The sequence below is a fragment of the Mauremys mutica genome, chromosome 2 (assembly GCF_020497125.1).
Source record: "Mauremys mutica isolate MM-2020 ecotype Southern chromosome 2, ASM2049712v1, whole genome shotgun sequence".
Classification (NCBI taxonomy): Eukaryota; Metazoa; Chordata; order Testudines; family Geoemydidae; genus Mauremys; species Mauremys mutica.
The window spans coordinates 118512357-118538682 of NC_059073.1; the positions used below are offsets into that span (position 1 = coordinate 118512357).

General features: G+C 44.0%; 1 protein-coding gene across 1 annotated transcript in view; it reads left to right on the forward strand.

The window, feature by feature from the left end:
* The window catches only part of BLOC1S5 (biogenesis of lysosomal organelles complex 1 subunit 5), a 41367-nt gene extending 15687 nt beyond the window's left edge, over positions 1-25680 (forward strand). Inside the window, exon 5 of the mRNA XM_045007263.1 lies at positions 21587-25680. Coding sequence (XP_044863198.1) covers positions 21587-21766 — 180 coding nt within the window. The 3' untranslated portion in view covers positions 21767-25680. The remainder of the gene's footprint in view (positions 1-21586) is intronic.
* The last annotated feature ends 646 nt before the right edge of the window (positions 25681-26326 follow it).

The window sequence follows — 26326 nt, forward strand, 5'->3', positions numbered from 1 at the left end:
CACAACAGAAATTCTGAGGTTTTTAAAGTTATTTTAATAAAATAAAACTAAGAATGAGGCAAGGGTCCTACAAACAGCCTAATTGATTATGCAACCCTGCATCAGGAACAGGCAGTCTTAATTCTAGAATTTCTTGTCTTCTGAGTGCTTGGCTTTGCAAACTTAATGTTTTTAAAGTATTTGTTTTACATGGAAAAGAGATATAGATATAATCTCCCTTATCCCATTCATTGCAAACGTTTTTAGAATATGATTTATATATTCCTTTTTTTTTTTTTTTTGCCGATTGGATTCTTATGCCATACCTGTCACTGTGGTACCTGATCATCTTGAAACCCGTAATATCGTGTATGGACAAGGAGCCATAGTGGAGTTGCATATATAACCTTAACTCTGATTTATCTTGACTTCTGAGTTTCTAACAGTGCAACCTTACCACTCTCTTAATGTAGCTTTGCTTATGGAATATCTTTTTCATGTGCCAATATAGTTGCATTGGTGTGGCTTAATTCACTTCAGCTTCAGAATTTAACAAAGGTCATAACGTGGCTTTCTGTTTTTAAATGTCATCTCTTCCCTGCCACTGTTGCTTAGAAACTGCAAATGGTGCTAATCCAACTGTTTTGGACATTAAAAGACAGTTGAGGATTATTTTATTTAAAAAAATTGGACTTGAAAATTCTTACTCATTCTATATCTGGGTAAACAAAATACATCTATATTTTATTCTTCCTATGAGTGTCATTAATTTTTCTGCAGAGCGATGTCACAGAACTTTATATAAAAGTGTGTCTTTTTAATACATTTTCTTTTTAAATGGCTTTTTTTCAATTTTTTTTTTAATTAAATTTTTGCCCAGTACCACATTGCCATGAAATGCTGTGGGGATATTTGAACAGCAGGAAATTATTGGCTTGTCTAATACTTAAGACATAGATCCTTAATTATAGCTAACCAGGAGTTAAAATATGACTTTGCCTAATGATTCCTGGCTACATATCCTAGTACAATACTATGAATTATGTAAGACTTCTTTTCTGATCAGGTGTAGTTGTGTGTGCATATATGAACTTGCATTTCAGTTCTTCCACACGTAGGGAGGCATTGGCATATCATGTGTGTTGACATCTTAGACACAAGGATACAATACTACAACAATTTAGGTCAGGATGCAACTTATTACATATATGATGATGCATTGTACTGTGGCCAAATAACATCTGTAAAGAAAATCATGGGGCTTCTGGTGTGTGAATTCTTTGATCATTGGATTGTGATTAGTAGGTAGTGCCGTCTTTAATTTACTTAGGTCTGACTTAATTTGCTTTTTGGAACATTAGAATGTGCATTAAAAAATTGGTAAGCGTTCTATTTTAACATACATTTTAGGAACTAAGGACTTAAATTATAGAACTTTCTAAAAGATTTTTCAGTACAATGAAAGAATTTCTGTACAGGCAGTCTCATGCTGTTGAATTAGGATTGTTGCACAAATGACAATACAGAAGTGAAGAGTTAAAATTAGATTATACTTTGAAAAACTACTCTGTAAAAAAACATTAAAGTGAGTTCATTCTTTGTGTTTCTTATCCAGTGTCAAACATTGTCAGTTTTCAAGTTAAAATGTCTTTTCTAACTGGCAGCCCTGTAAACTTATGGTGAGATTTGAAAATCAAGTTGGTTCTTTCTGGTTTATTCATCCTTATTTGCAATCCAGAATCTGCAATTGGAAGTTTTAAAACTTTTCTCTAAAAATACCCCTACTCTCCTGGGGTGGTGGTGGTGAGGAGTTTATTCTGCTGGTTGTGTCTAGGCAAGAATATAATCAAGCTCACGTTCCAATAGCTGCATTGGTTCCACAGTGCTAACAGAAATATGAAGTAGTAAAAGCTTATAGAAAAGTAAATAGTTGTTACTGTGACTACATATAAGGAACAAATCTGAGGGGGAAAGGTGCTGTTTTCATAGTTGCTTTTATTAGTATAACTGCACTTTAAAAATGTAGGCGTCATTTATAACTTTGCAGTAGCAAAGGCTTTGAATTTAACAAGTCAAAAGGAGTTTTCTAGATGTGTTGACATTTTTTGAAGATAGTCTAATCCTTCTAGCTCCTAGTACATGAATATGAATTTATTCAAAGTGCTTGATGCATTTTTAGTTTTAGTTTTGTTATTTGTAATAGACACTTCACAGCTGGAGTTACCTATATTGTAAAGGAACTTCAAGTTAGCAATATCTTAAGTTTTGTATGCTTAGGAATGTGCCACTTCTAATTATCTGTGGAAGTTCCCTGCATTATTATAGAAGGGGGAGTGACTTCCAAAATACAAACCTTCTATGCTACACATAATTCCTTGACCTGGTGAATATAGATGTTTCAGAAATTACATGACACAGTAACAGTATGCACCTCAGCTGGGGAAATAATGAAAAACTAATATGTTTGCTTTCTCATTTACTTCACCTCCCCTCCAATACGCATAGTGATTAACTACTAAATCTAATAACTTCACTGCCTAGTAAATCAATCCGCTGTGTATTAAGATCTTCAGGTACCTTGCCTATATAAAGCCAGTATTTTTATGGTATATGTTCATATTAACATTTTAAAACACTAGTAGATTTTCATTTTTAATTTATTTCCCTTTCCTTTCAGAATATATAGGCAGTGGAAGCGCAGCTTCCCACAAAGGTTGTAGTATTTACATGTTAAGCCTGCTCTGTTTTATTATTCTGTGTCCAGAGGTAGCTGAATTTCCATCCAGATCTCCCAGTCTTCAAATATTTATTATCCCTTAAGACAGGAAGAATAAGCTTTGGAAAACATTGGTTCTCATTTGGGCAGTCTATATTTACACATGTGCAGAATTCCATAAAGATCTTTTGGTTTGTTACTTGAATTTAAATATCTACAGAAAAATATCAAATGCTTGGGTTATAGTAAATATTTTCGCTTCTGTGGCACGTTAGAACAGATTATAAATTTATCTATCTAAATTTAACTTTAGCTTTGTAGAGGAGTCAAAAAATAAAAATTGAAAATTCTGGAAATGAAGAATCCAGGATATTTCTTGCTGGCATTGCTGAAATTACAAATTAATGTTGTAAGGCTCCCACTCCAGTACCCCAGTTGTTCAAAGCAGAGGTCCCAAAACTGTGGGGTGCACCCTCCCAGGGGGGCACAGAGGAACATTCGGGGGACGCATGGTGGTGTCTGGGCCAGCCCCCATCAGCGTCAGGGAGGGAGCATTACACTTCCAGACCAGCTCCTCCTCCAATCCTCTTCAGAACCCAGTCCTGCTCTGCCTCCAAGCCTTGGCCAGCCCCCAAGGGGCCAGGGAGGGAGCGCAACGCTCCGACTCCAGTCCAGCTCTGCCCTCATTCTCTCTCTGCCCCCATCCCCAGTTCCACCCCCAGCTCCACCTTCAGTCCAAGCTCCACTGCTGAGGAAGCCTTGGCTGTGCTGTAATGGAGGGGGACGCAGACATGTTCTGTTACTGGTGGGGGGTGGAGGGAGTGCAACTGGAAAAGTCTGAGCACCACTGCACTATGGTATCCACAAACTTCAGAGAGTTGATTTCCACAGACATAAACCAAATTAGCTGAAAGTGTGCTGTGAGGAGCTCAAGCACATGAAGAATCTAAGATTGCTGTTTTTACAGTGGTTTTAGCTCCTGCTGACCTGAAATGCCTGGCCACCAGACTGCTAGGCTAACGTGTTACTCCTTTTTAATAAATAAATAAATAAATAATGCAGATGTCAAAATTTCAGTCAACATTACCACTGGAACTGGGATGCACATGAGCTTCCTTCCATAAAATCCAGTTTATACCACCATGTTCACAGTACAGGCTGATTAGCAGGAGTACTTAGCACATACATGTGTCCTTAACTGGGTGGGCATCTTATATTCTTTTTCAGGGCTAGGTCCACAGATCCTCAGTGTAGCCTGTCTGTAGATGTAGGGGGTTAGAATCAAAGCTGATTGGACAGTTGATGAGGGACTAGCCCCTGCTTTCCAAAGACCCCCCTCAATTTTGTTCTGCCTCCTGTAGGTACTGGCACGGAAGTGGAATCCAGCACCAACTACAAAAGAGCAAGAGATCTTTTAATTAGTAAATTGAATAATCTTTGGTCTAATTTGGATGTATTGGTCAGCTGCTGGACATCAAAAAATCTTCCACAAGATATTTCTACTCTATGAAGTATTTCTGCATCTGGGCAAGATAAAGGTTCTGGTCCTTACCAGTCTTTCATGCTCTTTATTTTATACTGCCTTCATCTCAGACAATCCTTTTTCTCCCTCAGCTCTGTAAAGAGTTTTCCTGGCTGCAGTCTCAGCCTTTTATCCTTCAATTCAGGATTTAATGTATTTTCTCACATGCTACAGTGCCAGGATTCCTAAAATGCCTGCTTCATGTGTTGTCTTCCATCTGGGAGCTAATGCTGTCTTGGGACTTAAATGGGTTTGCCAAACTAATGGAACCACCACTTGACATGTGGTTTGATTGCTCTCTGTACCATATCCTACTAAAGACTGTTCTTAATGATAATCACATTCGCCCAAAGAGCTTATGAGATGTAGACACTAATGGTTGACCTACCGCAGGGGTCGGCAACCTTTCAGAAGTGGTGTGCCGAGTGTTCATTTATTCACTCTCTAATTTAAGGCTTCGCGTGCTGGTAATACATTTTAACCTTTTTAGAAGGTCTCTTTCTATAAGTCTATAATATATAACTAAACTACTGTTGTATGTAAAGTAAATAAGGTTTTTAAGAAGCTTCATTTAAAATTAAATTAAAATGCAGAGCCCCCCGGACCCGGGCCAGGACTCAGGCAGTGTGAGGGCCGCTGAAAATCAGCTCATGTGCCGCCTTCGGCACACGTGCCATAGGTTGCCTACCCCTGACCTACCGTATACCATGTTCTTTCTCACCAGAAGTTCCCTTTTTTACGTGACTTCTGATTTCCACTTAAATCAGTCTAACATGCTTGTGGTGAACCTCTGCTTCCACCTGTTTCTCAACTACATGTGGGAACAGTAGGTTGCGTTGTCTAAATGTCAAGAAGACTCTGAATTCTTATCTGAGTAAGATTAACCTGTTCTGTAAATCACCCAGAGTATGTATAGCACATGGAAATTATGCCAGGGGCCAGTGAACTTCCACTCCAAGACTGTCAAATTGGATCAGACTCTGCATCCACACTTGAATAAGCAGGGATGCTAATGCCAACTGGTCTGAGGATGCATTCCTCCTTGTCTAAGGTGATCTGTATTGCATGTCTCAAATGTCTCCCAACATGCAGGGTATATGCAAAGCTGCTACCTGGAATTCTAGCCATATTTTACAGCATTACTCCCTGGAGTTAGCATTTCGATTTGTGTACTCAATTTGGGAGAGTTAGACCTATAATCTCTTTCAAGCAGTCCTCAGACCCTCCTCATTGTGGTCTACGGAACTGCTAGTCACTCACCTACTTGCATGCATTTTCAAAGAAGGACAAAGTAGATGCTTACTATACTAATTGGGTCTTTGAGAAAATTGACTGCCTGGGTCCACAATTCCCATCCTCCTCCCCCATTATTTCAGAGTTTTACAATAGGTTCTTCTTCGAGTGATTGCTCCTATGCATTCCATTGTAGGTGTGCGCGCCGCGCGTGCACGGCTCTTCGGAAGATTTTTACCCTACCAACACTCGGTGGGTCGGCTGGGCGCCCCCTGGAGTGGCGCCGCTATGGCGCAGGATATATACCCCTGCCGACCCATCCGTCCCTCAGTTCCTTCTTTCCGCCCGTGACGGCCGTTGGAACAGTGGAGCTCAGCTTAGCTGACCTCCACTTCCCTAGCTACTCGTAGTTTTCTCTCGTTCTGTTTATAGTGTAGTTAACTCTGTTTGTTTGTAGAATAGTATAGTGTATTTATTTTACAGGGGTCGGGGTTATCCCCTTCCCCCTCACTCGGTGCCGGGTCCGATGCCCGGTCCACAGCGTGTTCTAAGGCTCGGCCGGCCACAAGCCGCTGCCGACAAGAGATCTTCTCCTAAGTGCCTCGAGGGATCTCACCTCCCAGATAAGTGCTGCATTTGTGAGGCCCTTAATCAGTGAACAAAGGGGAGCGGGGCTTTCATTTTAAACAGCTCCTGCAGGAGGCAGCTCTTGCTCCTCCGCTCTCAGCGCCGAGCGCTAGTTAGTTTTCACGGCGCGCTCCCTCGGCACCGGATCGCCGGTACCGCCAAGGCCTCCCGGCACCACCGTCGCTACCGATGTACCCTCGGCATGGACCCCTCTCCTGGAGGATGAAGAGTTACTCCGGCCAGGCAAGAGCCGTCGAGTCCGGTGCTGTAAAGCTCCCCGGTACGCACCGTGGTCGAGCTCGCCCGGAAGCTGCGTCCGAGCCGCCTGCTCCGCAGCCGAGCGCTACGCTCAGTCGGATCGCCCGGCACCGATGTCTGCCGCGGCACCGACACTATCCGCACCTTTCACTCCGGCCAGGCAAGAGCCGTCGAGTCCGGTGCTGGAAAGCTCCCCGGTACGGACCGTGGTCGAGCTCGCTCTGAAGCTGCGTCTGAGCCGCCTGCTCCGCAGCCAAGCGCTATGATCCGTCGGATCACCCGGCACCGATGTTGGCGGCACCGACAATATCCGCACCGTTACCTCCAGCCAGGTAAGAGCCGTCGAGTCAGGTGCTAGAAAGCTCCCCGGTACGCACCGTGGTCGAGCTCGCCCGGAAGCTGCGTCCGAGCCACCTGCTCCGCAGCCGAGCGCGATGCTCAGTCGGATCGCCCGGCACCGATGTCTGCCGCGGCACCGACAGTATCCACACCGTTAGCTCCGGCCAGGCAAGAGCCGTCGAGTCCGGTGCTGGTAAGTTCCCCGGTACGGACCGTGGTCGAGCTCGCTACGATGCTGCGCCCGAGCCGCCTGCTCCGCAGCCGAGCGCTATGTTCAGTGGGACCGCCCGGCACCGATGTCTGCTGCGGCACCGTCAATGTCCGCACCGTTAACTCCGGCCAGGCAAGAGCCGTCGAGTCCGGTGCCGGAAAGCTCCCCGGTATGGGCTGTGGTCGAGCTCGCCCTGAAGCTGCGTCCGAGCCGCCTGCTCCGCAGCCGAGCGCTCTGCTCCGTCGGATCGCCCGGTACCGATCTCTACCGCGGCACCGACAATGCCCGCACCATTTACTCTGGCCAGGCAAAAGCCGTCGAGTCCGGTGCTGGAACGCTCCCAGGTACGGGCCGTGGTCGAGCTCGCTATGAAGCTGCATCCGTGATGCCAGTTAGGGTCGAGCTCACTATTCCCTCCACGCCGGAGACAGGGTCCACGGCGAGGGGACTGTTTGCAACGACAGCATCTGTGCTGCCTCAACCCCCGGCACTGCCGGTGGGGGTTACATGGTCGATGGGCAAGCCTGCCTTGATCAAACCACCCTACCTCGGCACCACAGAGCGGCACCGTTCAGGGTCGCGATCCCGCAGCTGTTCTCGGTCCCGTCACCGATCTAGGTCTCGGCACCGTTCTCCATGTTGGTACCAGTAGTGCTCGCGGCACCGGTCAGCATTCTGTTCCCTGGTCCGGGACACTCAGCACCGATCAAGCCCCAGGCACCGGGACGCTCGTAGCCACTCCTGATCATCGAGCCTCGCACCCTCGGTCGACCGCCCGGCACAGCTTCGGTGGCGGGTCCCATTCTCGGTACCGGTCTGTCTACCGGTACCGGTCCCCGGGGCCGCATCGAGCGACGTCAGTTGCAGACGAAGACTCTACCAAGAGCTTTCAGCTCCTCCAGGGCCATCCAGCCACGCATCAGTGTCGTCCCGTGCGGACACTTCATATGCGTAGCATTCTGTTTCCGATGTGCCCTCCAGAGTCTTCCAGGAGACCTATCAGTGGTCATTCTGGACGCCTTGAGTGTACTACCACGCCAGAGGCGTACCGGTGACCCCATCTCGCTCCGTTCCCTCGGAGCTCTGGGTGCCAGGGGTGACAATTAGTCGTCTCCGTCCGACCGGTACAGCGCAACCCCCGGTTCGGCACCGGGCTCCCAGATCCCACCGGATCAGGAGGTCGTCCAGGAGCTCGAGCCCACACAGGACCCGCTTCTCCCTGGCCTTTCTTCTTCCTCCTCCCCAGAGGACGCGGGGGCAGGAACATGCCCCTCCGGCCCTCCTCTAATCGAAATGCGACCAGCCCCTAAATCCAAAGAGGCTGGGCGTGTGGTCTTACTGGGCTGTAAGATGTACCCGGAGGGGGCCCTGCAACTTGGTGTAGCGAACCAGCAAGCCCTGCTTATCCGCTACTGTGGGTGGCAGTGGGCAAATTTACAGAGTCGCTTCTTCGGAACTCCCGTCAAGAGTTCGATGCCCTCCTGCAGCAAAGGACGGAGCTGGAGAGAGCTTCCCTCCAGGCCTCGGTGGACGCAGCTGACTCCGCTGCCATGACTCTGGCCTCGGGCGTTGCCACGCGGCGCGTTTCATGGCTCCAGCTGTCGAGCCTTCCCTCGCAGCTGCAGCACGCTATACAGATCTTGCCCTTCAATGGCACAGGCCTGTTCTTTGAACACACTGGCCCTAGGCTGCAGAACCTAAAGGGCAGCAGGGCCACTTTGCTCTCTCTCTCTCGGCATGCACACGCCGGTGCTTCAGCGCCGACCCTTCCGTCCCCAGCCCCCGCTCTTACCCTGCGCCTAGACAAAGCCGGGACTTTGCCAGCAGGCGTCGCTTACGCGGTCGTGGCCATCAATCCGGACCCCAAAGGAGCCAAAATTAGGGTCCTTTTGACCACCAATGGGGCAAAAGCCTACCCATCCTCGTCCCTCTTAGGGACTCTTCTCATGAGCGATTCCTCTTGTAAGAGGTGCGGACGCTCCTCTTCATCGGAGCTATACAGAAGGTACCTAAGGGCGAAACCTAATCCCCTAGGCGAAGGGAGGTCTCAGACCTATCCTAGATCTGCGGGACTCAACAAGTTCACGATGCAGATAAGTTCCGCATGGTACCCATGGGGACCGTCATCCCATCCTTGGATCCCAGAGACTGGTACGCCGTCCTCGATATGAAGGGCGCATATTTTCACGTCGCCATTTCTCCTCCACAGAGAAGGTACCCCCGGTTTCGGGCCTACCATTGTTTCCAGAGGGACCACCGAGCCCAAGTTACCAGTCCATGTGGGCATCGACACGGACCTATTCCGGTGTCTCGGCCTGATGATCAATAGAAAAATCCACTCTGATTCCCACACAGGGAATAGAATTCATTGGGGCCATCCTGGACTCCAGTCTCGCCAGAGCCTGCTTACCTCCGCCTCGGTTGCAGGCGATGGTAACGTTTGTACAAGGTCTACGGACCTTCCCGACAACTTTGGCTCGCCCTTGCCTAGGTTTCCTGAGTCACATGGCTGTCTGCACGTTTGTTTCCAAACATGCCAGGCTTCGCTTCCGTCCACTTCAATCGTGGCTCACCTTGGTGTACCACCCGGGCAGAGATAGCATTCTCATGGTCATCTCGTTCCCCCTGAGCATCCTAGGCTCTCTCGACCGGGAGTCGGCGCCCTCCCCGGTGTATCCAGGGATGCTGTTCCATTCACCCCTCGGGGTCCCTCATGACAGACACCCCATCTCTTGGCTGGGTGCTCACCTGGGTCAGTTTCGCACTCATGGCCTTCGGTCGGCTCAAGAGCTGGCCTTCCACATCAATGTCCGAAAGCTGAGAGCAGTCTGCCTTGTATACCAGGCATTTCAGCTGGCGGATCGCCTCAGCAGATCCTTCCTGTCTCACAAGTGGTCGTTTCCTCCGGACATTTCCATTCCATTTTTCAGAAGTGGGACTTTCCCCGCATAGCCCTCTTCGCTCTCGCGAGAACGAAAAGAGAGAGAGATTCTCCTCATTCCAAGGCCTCTCCCCGGGCTCGATCTTGGAAGTGTTTTTCTGATGCCGTGGATGAGCCATCGGCTGTACGCTTTCCACCGTTCCCTCTGGTTCACAAGGTCCTGCCAAAGCTCCGCAGGGACAGAGCGCACCTGATCATGATCGCTCCAGCGTAGCCCAGGCAGCACTGGTACGCCAGGCTGCTACCCCTGTCGGTAGCCAACCCTATTTCCCTGCCTCTTTGCCCAGACCCCATAACGCGGATCACGGCAAGCTTCACCACCCAGACTTGTAATCCCTGCACCTCACAGCATGGCTGCTGCGTGGCTAAACCGATCCCAGTTGCATTGTTCTGCCTCGGTTCTCAGGATTCTCCTGGGTGGTAGGAAATCTTCCACTCGGTTAACGTATCTGGCAGAGTGGAAGCGTTTCTCCTGCTGCTGCGAAACGCACAATGTTTCTCCTGCCGAGGTCCCGATCCAGTCCGTCTTGGACTACCTCCGGTCTCTCAAACAGCAGCACCTGGCGCGGTCCTCATTAAGGGCACTCTTGGCAGCCATCTCTCCCTTCCACCCAGCGGAGAGTGGCCGCTCCGTATTCTTACACCTTGTGGTTTCTAGGTTCCTCAAGGGCTTGGAGCGTTATACCCCCCCCCCCCCAGTTGGCCCCCGCCAAAACCTGGGTCTTCGACCTGGTTCTAACCAGTTTTATGATTGCCCATTCGAGCCACTGACGACATACTTGCTGACATACCTGTCCTGGAAGACAGTTTTTCCTTGTGGCCTTTCCATAGGCCAGACGAGTCTCCGAGCTTCAGGCGCTCACGATGGACCCACGGTATACTGTGTCTCTCAAGGACACGGGCAGTTGTGACCACATCCGGCCTTCCTCCCTAAAGGTGGTGTCAGCCTCTCATATCATCCAGGATATCTTCCTTCCGGTCTTCGTTCTGAAGCCTCACTTATAGCAAGGAGAGCAACAATTGCCCTCCCTAGACGTCCGTAGGGCATCCGCAATCTATATCGAGCGGGCAAAGCCCTTTCGTAACGCCCCCAAATCTTCGTCATGCTGGCGTGCCAGACGAGGGGCATGCCTGTCTCCTCCTAGAGGATTTCGTCTTCAATGACATCGTGCATCCGCACCTCCTGGGGTTTGGCCCATGTTCCATGGAGCCACCTTACTTCACATTCCACCAGGGCTCAGGCTTCTCTGCTGCCTTCCTGGCTCACGTACCCTTTCAGGGATGTGTAGTGCACCTACCTGGCCCTCGGTCCACACCTTTGACTCATTGGCCCAAGAGTCCAGAGATGATGCAGCCTTTGGCTCAGCAGTTTTGCATTCTGCAGCATCTAACTCCGACCCCACCGCCTAGGTAAGGCTTGGGAATCACCTACAATGGAATGCATAGGAGCAATCACTCGAAGAAGAAAAGACGGTTACTCACCTGTAGTAACTGGTGTTCTTCGAGATGTGTTGCTCCTATCCATTCCAGACCCGCCCTCCTTCCCCACTGTCGGAGTAGCCGGCAAGAAGGAACTGAGGGACGGATGGGTCGGCAGGGGTATATATCCTGCGCCATAGCGGCGCCACTCCAGGGGGCGCCCAGCCGACCCACCGAGTGTTGCTAGGGTAAAAATCTTCCGAAGAGCCGTGCACGCGCGGCGCGCACACCTACAATGGAATGGATAGGAGCAACACATCTCGAAGAACACCAGTTACTACAGGTGAGTAACCGTCTTTTCTTTAGTGAATGGAAGAAACTGAGTGGCATTTGGTGCTATGCTGGTATATTCTCAAATGGGGAAACATAAAGACATAAACATATGGATACCCAGCTCTAATGGACACTGCTATTGGAAAGTTTTGAAATTGCATGTATGGGTGTACATATTCCTACACCATGGAACTGTGCAGGTAGGAACTACAGTCATGTTGGTAAGTAACCATCTTGTATCCTTTGTTACCCGCGGTTCTTTCAACCCAAAGCTCTTGGTAACTTTTACTCTGTGCGAGGAGGTGTCAGGAAATAAATCAGGGGAGACATGGCCGTCCGACCGATAGATGGCTGGCACAAACAGGACAACACACGAGTGCTTTCACTTAAAACTACACTTTACTTAGTCTTAAGCACTTGCACACGTCCTCAACAAGATTAGTAAAACACCCCCAGCCCTTGATAATTACCAAAGCTGAGTGTGGCTTTCGAGTGACACAGCGGCAGGCTTCCGGTGGCCAAATCTTGCGGTCCCCACCGGCAGACAGAAGATGTATCCAGAGGGAGAGTCCAAAAAGAGTCCCCGAATGAGTCCAACTATCTCAAGCTTTTTCGCCTTATTTATACATTAGTAATAGAATGACATGTCCCTTAAAGACACCTTGTTAAGTAAGCAGTTTCAATGATCAAGCAAGAGGCTCCTCTGATTATTGATTAACCAGGTGTGGGTCTTTCCAGAGTTTGCAGCCTTGAGACCCCAACAGTCATTCCTGAGGGTACATCCTGCTCTTTTAAAATGCATGTATCAGCAACTTCAACACAGTTCTTATCAGGAAGGACGCTGGGTCAAGCTGCCCTTTCTGTGGCACCCAGAACGCCCTCTCTTCCTGCGGTTGGTCAAGCTGAGATTGCTGAATGGCCAATTTACAGCTTGCTGACTAGGCCGCCTTTAACAATAAGCCATAGTGGTTTTAGGAACTTTACTGGTTTGCCAGAGTCTCCCCATACACTGTAGTATATTCTTGTTTTAATTGTAATTTTCTTTATTTTAAACAAACTAGACTAGTTTTCCTTTGTTGGCCATTTATTTCTGGTAACAAACAGTAAGGTATTTCTTCAACACATGGATCTACGTACAAGTATCAATATTCATTGACAAAGGATAGTTTGTTTGAGCTGTCTTTATCCTTTCTACAGTGACATCTTTTCTTAACTAGTTTTCCAGCTGACATGACCGAAGCACGGGGAAGTGGTGATGTATTCAGGTTCCACAGTGAGCTAGTAAACGTTTCCTGAATGCCAGACTTCCTAGTATTTCTGAGAACCTGTAGCAATTGCAGAATGAAACTAAAAATGTCAGAAGTTTTAATTTCATCACAGTTTGTTTTAACTCATAAGAGAACTCAAGTAAGTGCTCATATAAACAAATTGAGATTTAAATGTCTGGACATAAAGTTTGGCTGCCTGATGTCATACCTGTATCAATAAACTCTAGTATACAAACACTCTTTTTTAAAATTTGTAGCTTACATTAGCAATAGGAGAGGCTATATTTGTCTGGGAGATTATTGCATATCTTGAGTAATCAGTCACCTTTTAATGATATGCACTGTAAAATCCTTGTGCTGTGTAGCTTTTACTCAGCATGATGTGAAAATCAACTAGTGCTTCAAAACAGGGAGTCTTAATTGTCAGCACTAAGAGGTTAGTGCTTTGTCTATCTTATACATTAATACATATGGTTACGTTTATGCCCTAGGCTTGCAAGTGGTTTGACTTTGAGGTGTGAGAAATATGAAGTGAGGGTATGGGGTATGGAAGGTTCCCAAGGAAGAGAATATCTCAATTGGAAATAATCTGAAATAACATTCCTTTAAGATGAAAACAACTTAGTACTTTTCCACAATCTTGCAAATTGTCATGAAAATTTACCAGGACATGCACAAAATGGACTTGTACCTAGGCTGTTAACACACACATTTTATTTTTGTGGCCATCAAAAATTAACTTGCCTTAAATCTTAAAATATGGTATTAATGAATTTGTATAATGTTTTATTGTACCTAGAATTCATAGTATCACCTAATAACATTGACTTGTGAAAATTCACCTGTTTATACTAAGAGTCACTCAAGTGTGCCTTATAGATCAGATAACTAGAGTTGGTGTGGGTGTGGGGCAGTGTATTTTTGAAGAAAATTCTTGTATATATCTCTAGTATGTTATATGATTGATCATGTCTATTTTGAAAAGCTTTTAAATCTCTCTGGTTACTTAAGGATGTTGTTGGAAAGTGTGAAGTGGATTTTCACATTTTAATAAACTACTTTTACTTGCTGTTTCCCTCCTTTAGGGATTAGGTGTTTTTAATGTTAATGTACTTAAGTATTTTGTTTAAGGATGATATAGGGAATAATATAACCCTTATCTGCAAGCTAATATTTTTTGCATGTAGTACAGTACTAAAGGGAGCTAGTGTACTAATCCCTCTACTTTGTTAGTATAGAATGTATCAATGTTATTTCTGAATTCTACGGAGAGAGCCTCCTAGTTTTTATCTATGCAGTGACTAAACTGTGTTTAGTGAAAGATTCTTCCTCCCTTCTGGTTCTTTTGGAACATAGTGTTAGTTAACAAGGCTGGAAAATTTCCATAAAACAATTAAGGCGAGAATAAACTCCAAACATTTCTCCTTTCTCTCTTGGCCCGGGTCTACACTACGAGTTTAGGTCGAATTTAGTAGTGTTAGATCGATTTAACCCTGCACCCGTCCACACGACGAAGCCATTTTTGTCAACTTAAAGGGCTCTTAAAATTGATTTCTGTACTCCTCCTTGACAAGGGGATTAGCATTGAAATTGACCCTGCTGGATCAAATTTGCGGTAGTGTGGACGCAATTTGACGGTATTGGCCTCCGGGAGCTATCCCAGAGTGCTCCATGGTGACTGCTCTGGACAGCACTCAACTCAGATGCACTGGCCAGGTAGAGCAGAAAAGCCCCGTGAACTTTTGAATTTCATTTCCTGTTTGGCCAGCGTGGTGAACTCATCAGCACAGATGACTATGCAGAGCTCATCAGCACATGTGACCATGGAGTCCCAGAATCACAAAAGAGCTCCAGCATGGACCAAACAGGAGGTACTGGATCTGATGGCTGTATGGGCAGGCGAATCTGTGCTATCAGAACTCCGTTTCAAAAGACGAAATGCTGGAATATTTGAAAAAATCTCCAAAGGCATGAAGGACAGAGGCTATAACAGGGACCCGCAGCACTGCCACGTGAAACTTAAGGAATAGGCAAGCCTACCAAAGAACCAGAGAGGCAAACGGCCACTCTGGGTCAGAGTCCCAGACATGCCGCTTCTATAATGAGCTGCATGCCATTCTAGGGGGTGCCCCTACAACTACCCCACTCCTGTGTATGGACTCCGTCAATGGATTTTCACGCAACAGGGATGTGGATTTTGGGAACGAGGAAGATAGTGCACAGCAAGCAAGCGGAGAAGCCGTTTTCCCCGACAGCCAGCAACTGTTTTTCACCCTGGATCTAGTACCCTCTCAATCCATCCAAGGTGGGCTTCCGGACCTTGAAGGCAGAGAAGGGACCTCTGGTAAGTGTACCTTTTTGTAAATATAATACATGGTTTAAAAGCAAGCGTGTTTAATGATTGATTTGCCCTGAAGACTTGGGATGAATTGGTGGCCAGTACAGCTACTGGAAAAGTCTGTTAACGTGTATGGGGATGGAGCGGAAATCCTCCAGGGACATCTCAATAAAGCTCTCCTGGATGTACTCCCAGGGTCACCTGGTTGAAATAGGGGAATTTTATTAAGGGGGCATTCAGAGGTGGCTGTTCCTGCTGGGCTGTTTGTCTGTGGCTGAACAGAAATCATCCCCGCTGTTAGCCATACGGTGCGGGGAGGGGTGAAGCGATCATCCCAGAGAATTGGGAGTGCGGGGAGGTTAGTTGGGTTTGTGCTGCACGTTAACCCGAAAACCGCAGCCCATCCTTTTAAATGGCCAACCCAACAGCCAAATTCTGTTGCCCACTGGCCCTGCGTGTGTGATCTCTCACACCAAACTGGCAGGCCCTCAATATAAGAGGCAAAATGTGACCTTTTAAAGAAAGCATACGTTCTATGTAATGTTAACAGCTTGGTTCACCGTGAAAGAGTCTACCCATTGTTCCCTAAAATGTGTCTCTTCAAATACTACTCCCTTTTTTTCCTCCCGCAGCTGCAAATGTTTCAATGCTCCCCGTATCATCTCCATCCCAGAGGCTAGCGAAGATTAGAAGGCGAAAAAAACACACTCGCAACAAAATGTTCTCTGAGCTCATGAAGTCCTCCCACACTGAAAGAGCCCAGCAGAATGCCTGGAGGCAGACACTGTCAGAGTGCAGGAAAGCACAAAATGAACATGAAGACAGGTGGCAGAAGCAAGAGGAGAGATGGTGAGATCAAGATGATCGGTGGTGTCAGGGTGATGAGAGGCGGCAGGAAGCAATGCTTAGGCTACTGGAGGATCAAACTGATATTCTCCGGCGTATTGTTGAGGTGCAGGAAAGTCAGCAGGAGCACAGACCACCGCTGTAGCGCCTGTGTAACCAACTGCCCTCCTCCTCAAGTTCCATAGTCTCGTCACCCAGACGCCAAAGAACGCGGTGCGGGGGGCCTCCAGCCACCCAACCACTCCACCCCAGAGGAATTCCCAAGCAACAGAAAGCTGGCATTCAGTAAGTTTTGAAGTGCAGTGTGGCCTTGTCCTTCCCTCCTCTGCCACCCCTCCCAGGCTATCTTGGCAATTATCCCCCCATTTGTGTGACGAATTAATAAAGAATCCATGAATTTGAAACAACAATGACTTTATTGCCTCTGCAAGCGGAGATCAAAGTGGGGAGGGGAGGGCAGTTGGCTTACAGGGAAGTAGAGTGAGCCAAGGGGGTGGGTTTTCATCAAGGAGAAACAAACCAAACTTTCACACCATAGCTTGGCCAGTGATGAAACTGGTTTTCAAAGCTTCTCTGATGTGCAGCGCGCCCTACTGTGCTCTTCTAACTGCCCTGGTGTCTGGCTGCACGTAATCAGCAGCCAGGCAATTTGCCTCAACCTTCCACCCCGCCATAAACATCTCCCCCTTACTCTCACAGATATTGTGGAGCACACAGCAAGCAGTAATAACGATGGGAATATTGCTTTCACTGAGGTCTAACTAAGTCAGTAAACTGTGCCAGCGCGCTTTTAAACATCCAAAGGCACATTCTATCACCATTCTGCACTTGCTCAGCCTATAGTTGAACTGCTCCTTATTACTGTCCAGGCTTCATGAGCCATGGGAGCCAGGGGTAGGTTGGGGTAGGTGCAACCACACGGTGCTGCTGACTGGGAGAGCAGCCTGAGGCAGAAGCCTCCAGCTGGCATGATATACCAGGAAGGATTGAATCTCCATTAGATGAAACTTAAAGAAGAGAATGACCTGGAGTCATTCCCTTTTTTGTCTAGGCGCCCCCTACTGACCTCCCTGAGGTCGGCCAGAAACACCCATGTCTGCCCAGGGACCCCGACCAACCTAACCAAGGTTGGCCAGGAGCACTCTCAGGACAATGACGACGGTTAGCAGTCGTATTGCAGTCTACCGTCCGCAAGGCAAGGCAAGGGGATGCTGCTGTGTAGCACCGCAGTACTGCATCTGCCAGCAGCACCCAGGAGACATACGGTGACAGTGAGCCGAGCGGGCTCCATGCTTGCCGTGGTATGTCGTCTGCACGAGTAACTCAGGAGAAAAGGCAAGAAACTATTTTTTGCTGTTGCTTTCACGGAGAGAGGGGGGCCTGATGACATGTACCCAGAACCACCTGTGACAATGTTATTGCCCCATCAGGCATTGGGAGCTCAACCCAGAATTCCAATGGGCAGCGGGAACTGCGGGATAGCTACCCACAGTGCAACGCTCCGAAAGTCGACGCTAGCCTCGGTACTGTGGACGCACTCCACCGACTTAATGCGCTTAGTGGGGAGACACAATCGACTATATAAAATCAATTTCTAAAAAATCAACTTCTATAAATTCGACCTAATTTCATAGTTTAGACATACCTTTGGAAGCTGTGAGATAAAAGCCATCTTGTTGTATGATCATATTTTTTTTGCTGCTTCACTTGATATATGAACCAGAGTAGTTTCAAGTTGCTGTATGTGACTTATAGTATACCTTAAGGTTGTGCAGTCCTTTGGTTTTTTCACCATAGGTGAATATTGATTTACCTAGTAAAATTAAGTCAAGTACCAAAGAACCTTCTTCTTATTGCTCATGCTGTCATTCTTAAAGACCAGCTGCATAGACAAGAAGCTTCCTGTTAAGGCTTAGTAATGTACATAGTCCTGTTATGTTTTTATGTTGAGAGTAATATTGAATTTCCTGGCCAGAAGTGAGAGTATTAATGACAGAACTAGCAGTTGGGTAAATTAGAATATAATTTTGTAGGTGCGTTGATGGAGATGGTTTTGGGTATCAGTGAATAAAATGTTAGACTTAAGGCTGACGGAGTCATGCAGCTACCTCTTGGTAATGCAGACATTTTGGGGGGAGGAAGGGAACTCCCTGAAACAGTAGGAGAAAACATGGGCTATGTACTTTAAAATTGTAGCATGTGTCAAATGTGCAGGACTGACAGCCCTGGAGACCCAAATCCTCCATTCACAGGAAGCAGCAATGCAAGCTTCTGCATACATTCCCACCTTGTGTGCCTGGGCCTTCAAATAGAGGGGAAAGAGGATAGTTCACTCTTCGTGCCCAGGACTTCCATTTTTACCTGCTGAGACTGCCAAAGGTATGTCAAGGCAGTGTTCTTTGTGATATGGGTACCTGTCCTCTTGAGACCATAAACTCATTTTATACAGGCCACTCAACAGCCATCAAATAGCATTGATTTAAGGGTTTTACTGAGTTAGGTCAGTGCTTGAACCTGTGATCTAGAAGTGAAAGGCTCAATACCCCCAAACCACTGAGTCTCTTTCTTTGGGTTGAAATTTCCACAGCACTATATGTCTGGAGAGAATGAGCACACTACTGTGTACTGTTTGTCACCCGATCATCCCTGCTTGTTTGCTGTGGCATAAGCTAGTGTTAATGTCATCTTTGCGTTCTGATTTTTAAAATGTATAGTATTCATATCTTCATATTCATATCTTCAAGTCTCCGTTTATATTGCGGATCAGTTTACAACCCTGTGGACTCATTTTTATTTTGTGCATAAAATCATTACTCTATGGAAGTTAGGACAATTCTGTTAAGATATTTACTTTCTCACTAGTACACTGCCTGTATTTATTTAAACAGTAAAAATTACAGTAATTGTTTTTCAGTATTAAATTGTTTAATCCTATTTGATCATATTTTTGAGGAACCCAAAGAGCCTGGCTGTTAATATCACTTTGTCAATGTCTTTCTTTTGGGCCAAGACAAACTAGAAAGACCTGTTTTGGAGCAGAAGGAAAAAGGGTGGGGAAGGAAGCAACCTTCTGCCTTCTGACCAGTGGTTTTTAATATCCTAAATCATTTGGGGAGCCTTAGATATAATATTATATCTAAGGCTCCCCAAATGTCCAGTGGTTTTATCAGCTCATTGACTTTATACATGGGTGGAAATGGTACTGCAGAACATGGCGATACTTGCTGTTTTCCCTGCAAACCATTCATGTTATCAGGGGTGCAGTCTAGTCCAGTCTGAACTGTGGTTATTTACAGGTAGGCACTTTATAATAATTCAGATACAGTATTAATAACTGCATAAACAATTCATTAACACTTCAAAAATTGAAAAGGTGTAGAAATTCCAGCTCTTTGGTGGGACTATAGGTACATATTTTTTTAACAGCTGCTCTGTTTTGTATAGGAGATATGCAGAACTTTTCAATGAGTGATACTGTAACAGTACTTTTGAGTGCTATGTAGTAAAATTAGCATGTTCACACCATGATTTATTTTTGCATGAAAAAGCTAAATCCATAATATGGAGAAATAAAAACAAGCTAGACATCATGTAGTGTCAATCCATCTTAATTTGCTAAAATATTGGATAAATATGAGTTTGTATAATTGTACTGCTCCTATGCTGAACTACTCTATGTAGAAAATAGTAGCTGATGGATAGAAAATGCTGATATACCTTCACCCATGGAGGATCAGCAGAACTGAAGTGCTGTACAGAGTTGTTGTGATTTCTGTGTTCTTGGAATAAAACACTAGAAGGTCAGGCTATTACTATTGCTTACAAATATTCGGTAAAAGCTCATCTTTTAATGTCTGTACACCTTTCTTTAGAACTGTCTTCCTTTCAAGACAAGGAGGTGAACAGAATCCCATTTACCAGAAACAATGAGTAATGTGGAAGCTTGAGGAAAAATTACTGATAGTAAATATGTATAAAAACCATTAGGCACAGTGAGAACTTCTTGGCTAAGAGAGAGAAACAATCTACCAATTCCCAAAAATCAAAATATGAAAATAAGAACTACAAAGATGATCTGTCTTTTCCTTTGACCTTAGAGGTTCCTTCAACAAGACTTGTTTCTGGTGTTAATATAGAACCTTACCATTATAGTGTTTTAGAAATTTTTTTTGTTACTAGTTTTAAAATGTCCATTGAGATATGTAAACATGTTCTTGTTTCAATTAACAAAACACTAATTTTTATACAGAGCTTGGTGTGTAAGGTAATGACCAACAGAAAAATAGAACTAACACAATGAAGGATGGACTGAAGTATACTAATGTACACCTCTACCCCAATATAACGTGACCCGATATAACACGAATTCAGATGTAACGCGGAAAAGCAGTGCTCTGGAGGGGCGGGGCTGTGCACTCCGGCAGATCAATGCAAGTTTGATATAACGCGGTTTCACCTATAACATGGTAAGATTTTTGGCTCCCGAGGACAGCGTTATATTGGGGTAGAGGTGTATAGTACACACTATTTTGTTACCCATCTTGGTCTGTTGTACTACATTTTGAGGCACTCTATATTTATAGTTATGATGGGATTTCAGCCATTGTAAGAGGCAACGATTTTGCACTTGCCCTTGTGATGTTTGAAGAACCACCTCTGTTTTTAGCTTCCAGTGCTGGAAGTCAGGAATCCTCAGTGCAAATGCACACAGTAAATGAACACATTTGACTCCCTAAAATTCTACTTTATTTCTCTCTCTCTCAGATGGGAAATATAGTGGGCACAATATTTTCCAATATCAGCCTTTTGTAACACAAAGTAGATGTATTTTGAAAGCATTGTTAAACCATAGAATCACCTATCTTTGACTTTGCTGTGCCAGGCATAGCTCCGTGGCTGGTCAGAAAGAACTGGGCTAAGACATTTTTTTTTAAAAATGAGCTGGAGTTTACTTAAACAATTCCCCTTCCAAACTCTAAGCCATGCTGAAATAGCCAAAAAAAAAATCTTGCTTAAATGATGAATTTCTCTGTCTGAGGGTCTGGCCAGTTTCTTTCAACGTGAACAAGATAATGCTGTGTCCATTTCCACTCTACATATCTGCAGTGTACGTAACCAAGATGGAGATTACAATGAATAGCATATTCCTGTGATCAAAAGTGCTTTTTTAAAACAAAATATGGGCAAGTGGAGTAGGCCATACTAAGATCAGGAGTAGTGTTAGGAATAGTTCTTCCAACATCAGATAACAGAAATTACTTGGATTGTAGCTGAATGGAAGTGTTAGCTTTAGAGTTTGATTATTGTTTTTTTTTCTTTTTTTGGTGACTAGTCTAGAAAGGAGGCAAGTTGCCATTAGTTCTGTGGTGAGGCTGCATGGTTATCACTTTTCTTTTGATTTGTGCAGTGTGACTAGATGAATATCACTTTTACTTTCTGATGCTGGAATGAAAGTTGGACTCTTTAATATGTTTGCTTTTGTAAGGTCATCAAATCTGCATTAACCCACTGTCTTCATCTAGAAACGGTTTCTATAACTTCCCTTTCTCCTCTCAGCTTCAGACTGACACGCTAATGGCTGGTGAAAAGCAGCGTCTAGCCCATTGGGAAGTGTTCATGAAAGACCAACACAACAAACGAGCAGAAGTGGATGAAGAGCACAGAAAAGCTATGGAGCGCCTTAAAGAACAATATGCTGAGATGGAGAAGGACCTGGCTAAATACTCTTCTTTTTAAGACCTTTTTTCATTGTTGTTGTTGTTTTGTGTGCCAGTACTCTCTTGCTTCAGACTTATCAGAACAACACTGAGGTTCTTTCAGAAAGCCTAATCAAAATAGAGGTTAAAAAAAACCCCACATCCTGCTGTAACTATAACAAAAGTTTGATTTAGCAAGAAGAGTTTTGCATACCTCCAACTTTAAGTGCCTCTACAAGCTTGTTTTGTTCAAGGTGATTGGTGTTATCACTATCTTAGTTTATAGGACAGGCAGGTCTAGAAATGGAGTAATGCCTTTATACCATGGCTACATCAATTTCGGGAGTTGCAAACTAGAATTCCTTGGCTTGTGAAGACAGGAGGAAGACTGCGGGAAAGAAAACAAAAACTAAATTATCTCTCTGTATAAGGCCACAGCCCTGCCATAGAGAGCAGGTATTATAAATGTAAGCCATGCTTGGCTGAAATTAGGATGTACACACTAGTTAACCGTTATTTTGGGAAAACCAGCATGTCTTGCAAATCAGTGGATTCTGAAAGGCTAGAATGCGTTACTCAGGTACAGTTACAGCTGCACTGTTATGAAGTCGAGATGAGATATTAATTGCTCTCTAAAATAGGCACCACAAGAGTGGCTGTGAGGTCACAGGAAACCATGATTTTTCTCTGTGTAACTGGCTCATAGCATTCTTGTAGCTTTACACTCCTAAGAATACCTCCCCCCACCCAAACCACCTAAAAGTAACTTTTAAAAGTATATCAGTCCTTCCATTAGCCTTTTATCAGGTATGGTATTTACCTTAAGTATTTGTCCTGCCATTGGTGCACTCAGTAGGATGAGCAGTGCCCACCTTATTGGGACTTACTACCTAAAATCTGTTGTGATAACCTTAATACAGTTGAGGAAAGATCTTTGTTTTTGTCAGCATGGCAATCAAGTAAGTGGCATTAAAAGTGAAGCATCTGCAGTATTAATTTGTGTTCTGATTAACAGGAGTATTTGCGAGCTCCTGTGATCACCGTGATCTTTTCTTTTTATTTAAAATCTTCATGTAATAGCAATATAACTGAATGACTAGCTTAATTATCCTTTTGTAAACCAAGTGAAATTAAATGCAATAACAGAATGAAACTTGATGCAAGCTAACCTGAGAGATTGGAAGATCTTTCAAGTATTATTTTAAGTACTATGCAATATAAAATAAAAACAGGTAAAAATAAACAGAACTTGCTCATTATCTGTGTTGGAATTGCACTATGCAGACAATGGTGCCTGTGTAAATTTATGGCTTGGTGTCAAGGCTCCATTCCTGGCAGCATGTTGATAATGTGATTAAAGTTAGCAGAGGAGATGGAATAAGTATTTGAGATTTCTTTCAATAACACTGAATTCCTGCCAAACTGCTCTATCCGCTACTGTAGGCCTGACAGCTTCATCAATCATCATCAGGTACCTGGACTGAAAAGAGCACTTGCTGACACTGGAGCATGGTGGAATGTTGTTAATTCTGTTGTGGATGGAAAAAAAATAGATGGCTCCAAAGTATTCCACATATAAAAAGTGAGGAGAACCTACTAATGAAAACCCCTGTTGAATGGAAGATGATTTCTGGAATATTTCTAAGCTTATGTACCCATTCATGAATGGATGCTGTAACTAAGAGCCCAATTTACGTGCTTCATCAGAAAAACAGAAGATAATGTTGCCTGTCTTTAGGGTCCAGAGTCTCTATAGCATTTGTTCATTTTAAGGATAAACTGAAAACACTCTGTCTTCCACGAGAAGTTTTAAGAATGAATGGCCTCAAAACTAAAATAACTTTCTGAAAAATGTAGTTTAAGTCTCATTTGGTACTGAGTCAGTTTGATTTGTGTTTTATTCCTATAAAATAATACAGAATATCAGATCCACTCAGTTTTGAACAAAAGTAAACCTACCTGCATCTCTATGTCCTACTTGAGGGCTGATAAAAATGATATAGATGTTGCAAGGCTAGTGTATGCTAAACAATCTGCATAAGAGTAAGAATTTTAAGCCTAGAACTGCACTTCATTGGCCAAGAAAGCCCAAAATAAATTAAACGAATGATACTACCTAAGGTTAACTCTTTTCAAAAGCCAGTGGTACTTTGTGCTTTTGAAAATTCCCCCTCAATACTCATTTTGGGAATTTATGCATTTAGGAAATATTTTGAAGAAGAGTGCTTAAAGTTGATCTTTAACATACAAACAAACGTCGGGTCTGCTTGTTGGCCCACTTCATTGGGAGACTACAAGAAAAATATTTATCACTATTATTCAGTAGTCTTTATTAATTTTTAAAAATATATATTGTGCTGTAGCTCTTGAAATAAATTAACAGTACATACAACTTGACTTTAGAGTGGTTTAGCAAGGTGGACGAAAAAATAATGCTTGGTTCTAAAACTGAAAAGGAAAACTGTGGTGCTTAGTTATAACTTAGATACATACATACATACATGATGCACTTATTTAGCTATGATTTTTTACCACCTGTCACTCTTTCAATATTTGTTTAGTGAATGAGGTTGTGGTCTATCAGGAGGCTAATGATACTTCAAATCCTATACTATCATTTTCCAGTAGAGTCCCTGCTGAGAAGTATCTGTTTTACCCATTTGAAGAAGAAATGCATATTAAGGGAGTTTCAAAGTTGGGTGGTAAGCTACGTAAAAGCAATTACATGTTTAGCCTCACTTAAAATGTTTAAATTCTTAAGAATTAAACTTTCCAAAATCGCTTGAGTACTGATACAACTCCCATTAAAGTTGGTTATAAAAAAAAAAATTCCAGTGGACTCTAATGGGAGTTGGATCAGGCCTTTGACTTTTGCTACATTTGAATGACAAAGCTGATGTTTGCAATCCTGCTTTGTATCAGACTAAGATGGTAGCTTTCTGCTTGATTAACATTTTTATATTTAGTAGTCTGAGTCTAAACTATATTGATTTATTCTTCTATGTAACTAGAAGTAGTGGGTAGAATATCCTATACTCACTCGAATTTTCCTTACATTTTAAGATAAGCTTTCTGTTTTGACACCTACACAACAAGAAAGCAATATTTCTACTTGAAGGATGGTGGGAGGAAAACTGGTTCTGCAGTGGTAATAGCCTGCTTAAAAGTATTACTTAGACCAATAGTAGAATAGTCATGATTCTTTTTATTTTTGTAATATTGATCAACGCCTTTTTTTAAAAAATAAAATTTAAAAATCCTCTGTTTAGCTGTTCTGGGCCTCTAATCTCATTGATGCCTAAAGCAGACCTTTTATTTTAGTAGTGGGAAGAGGAAGTGATACTCACTTAAATTTTGCTCCCACCTATACCAACCCTAGATGATACCTCTTAAGAGAAATTCCACATCCAATGACTTGTGGTTGGAATATCACATCTTCACTGACTTTTTATTTATGAAATATATTTAAAAAAACTTTTCCTTGACCAAATTTTGTCTGTCTCAAATAACTTATATTAAAATGGAGAAAATAAATGAAAACATTATCACCCATGATTCATTTCATTAAGAGGAGTTAATTCTCCAGCTGAAAAGGGTGTTTTATCTCTGTACAAACTCTGGGCTCTGAAGTTTGCAGGTACTCGGTGGTAGATGACAATGTGAGTATGACTGCTTTCAAACAGAGAGGCAAACATTCCTTAATCATACTAGCACACTCACATGGATAAGCTAGAGAATGATATGTAATGTGACCCCAAAATAACTATATGGTAGCTTTTGTACCAGTAAGTAGTGAGGCATGTGTTGGTCCAAACTACAGATATTCTAGCCAAAAAGCTACACTTCTTACCTGCAGTATTTTGCCTGCTTTTTTTGAGGACCAGTAGTGCTACAAGTGCTTCTTGCTACTATGATGATACATCTGATAAATTCTAAAAAGAGTTGTTGCCATTGTATATTCTGTTTAAATAAAAGTTAGCCTAAATGTGTTTCTGAAGTGGAAGCTGACATCACTAACTGTCTCATAGGTGCGTTTTTCACTGCCACTCTTGTATAAACAGTGGATCAAGTTGTCTGAAATGGCTTGAATTAAAGCAGTGGGCTCTTGTCAGAGGAAGCCTCTAACCTTTTTAATTACCCCATAGTGATAGCACATACTGGAACTAGCTGAAACCAGATTGCTATACAATGCCACACAATATTTAATTAAAATGTAAAAGTGATCTTTTAAAAGTATTTCAACATTAGAGTTGAGTGGTAGAGAGAAAAAGCCTGGTATTTGTGTACTTTTTGAAACCCATCGCTCCCATTGCCATATGTGTGCTATAGAAAATGGTAATAGTAATTGGGGAAAAAAAATATTTTAGCCATAGTAGCATTTTAAATAAATGCCTTTTAAAAGACAAGCATCACTTATTTAAAGAAGAAAAAGTATAAAATATTGTATTTGGTGCTATTAGTCCTTCCTACATTAAGGCACGTCCAGGTACAGTAGCAGCTGCTTATATTTTTTGCTCCCATTAATCTCGGCTGTCCTTTATTTTCAGCAGTCTCTCTACAGTACTGTCCTGCTTCCTTGTTCCACACTAGAGAGGCTGTG